Below are 1,455 nucleotides of genomic sequence, written 5' to 3'. Positions count from 1 at the left end.
CCCGCCCCGGGGGGGAGAAGGAGGGCGGAGGGACGGAGCGGGGGAGGCAGGTCTCCGAGCGCCGCTTCGTCCCATCCCCGCAGCACCCCCTCGGCCGGCCGAGCCGGCTCTGACCCCCCGCGGCCCGCCGAGCCCGTTACCGCCGCCGTAGCCGCCGAGTCGTCCCGGGCGCCGGAGCCCGGCTCGCCGCTCGCTCCCTCCGTCGCCATCTTCCCGCTGGAACGGCTCCGGCGCGGAGCGCGGCGCGGAGCCTTGTGGCAGCCGCCGCCGCCAAGGCGCTTAACCCCCTCCCCGCCGGCACCGAGCCCACCGGCAGCGGGGAGCTTAACCCCTCCGCCGCCGCTCCGAGCCGCCCCGGGCGAGCAAATCCCGGAGCTGGGCCAGCGGGAGCTCCGCTTTCCCCTCCTCCCCTCCGCCCCCCGCCATCGGGCGGAGGAGGGGGGAGCGGGACCCCGCGGCGGGCTGCCCGCCCGCAATGGTGGCTGAGGGGAGTGCCCCTGGCACGGCGCGGCCCGGGCCCCGCGCAGGCACCTCTCGCCTCCTTCCCTTCCCTTCCCTGCCTCCGCCGTGGCTTGGGAGGAGGAGAGTGGAAAGAGCGGGTAGAGGGGGGAAAGGAAGAGAAGAGCCGGTGCGCTGGGCTTGGCTCACCTGGCCGGTTAGATCCAGCTGAAGTCTTTCAGGGAAGGGCACCTCTCTCTTTCTGGGGGTGCTGACAGGAAAGAGCACCTCTCCCACCGCCTCCCCTGTGGAGGGGGGGACACACATGGCTGTCACCAGCCCTTGTTTGCAGACATGTTTTCGAGATGGAGTGGCTTCAGAGCCTGTGTGAAGTGGACCTTCGTGCAGGCCTAGTGCTTTGAGGCCAGGTTAAAGAAAGCATCCCTGTGCCAGCCCTAGAGCTCATTCTGGCTTGGGGCTGCCTTTTGCCTTTCCAGACCAGTACCTAAGTCAAAGCCTGCTTTAACCCCTCCAGAGGAAGGTTCAGGCCATCATGTTAAGCCCACTATCCCATAGGCTATCTGCACATCTACCCCCAAGAGCATATGCCTTCCTCCAGGAGATGTTCCTCAAAGCCTTGCCTCAGCTCTTTTCCCCCTCAACGAGAACCCACCTGCCTAGCTATAGACCAAATCTAAATGAACCCTTCTCTAGAAGGAACAAATCCATGACAAGCCAAATCTGGGACCTGTTTATTCTACAGCCTCATATAACTTCCACATATAACACAAATAATTCCAAGGAGCCTTGCTGGTCTCCTTGTTTAATAGGGCCACCTCACTTTCAGGTTTATTTCCAATTCCTTTGGCACCATGACCAGGAGAAAGAGACTGATGGCTTCCCTTGATCAAAGTCAGCAAAAGTTCTTCTAAGAATGCTGCACTAGAGGATATGTGTAAAAACATACATGAACCTTCCCCTGTACATAGCTGGAAGGGGAACCAATGAGCAGCAAGA

At 61.9% G+C, this 1,455-nt stretch overlaps 1 protein-coding gene across 3 annotated transcripts in view; it reads right to left on the bottom strand.

Annotated features, from left to right (window-relative positions):
* CTTNBP2 (cortactin binding protein 2) overlaps positions 1 to 834 on the bottom strand; it is an 84,987-nt gene extending 84,153 nt beyond the window's left edge. For 2 of the 3 annotated variants that reach the window (XR_004748782.1, XM_035319458.1), the window contains exon 1: positions 649 to 834. Coding sequence is in view for 2 of the 3 variants with exons in the window: in XM_035319458.1 (XP_035175349.1) it covers positions 649 to 765 (117 nt within the window). In the remaining variant the exon portion in view is untranslated. Of the gene's footprint in view, positions 1 to 140; positions 530 to 648 lie in introns of those variants that run through there. The other variant, XM_035319467.1, reaches the window with a different exon arrangement.
* Between the last annotated feature and the right edge of the window lie 621 nt (positions 835 to 1,455).

This window comes from Oxyura jamaicensis, chromosome 1, assembly GCF_011077185.1.
Source record: "Oxyura jamaicensis isolate SHBP4307 breed ruddy duck chromosome 1, BPBGC_Ojam_1.0, whole genome shotgun sequence".
Classification (NCBI taxonomy): Eukaryota; Metazoa; Chordata; class Aves; order Anseriformes; family Anatidae; genus Oxyura; species Oxyura jamaicensis.
The sequence above is the reverse complement of the archived record's forward strand: the minus strand, read 5'-3'. Positions and strand labels throughout refer to the sequence as shown.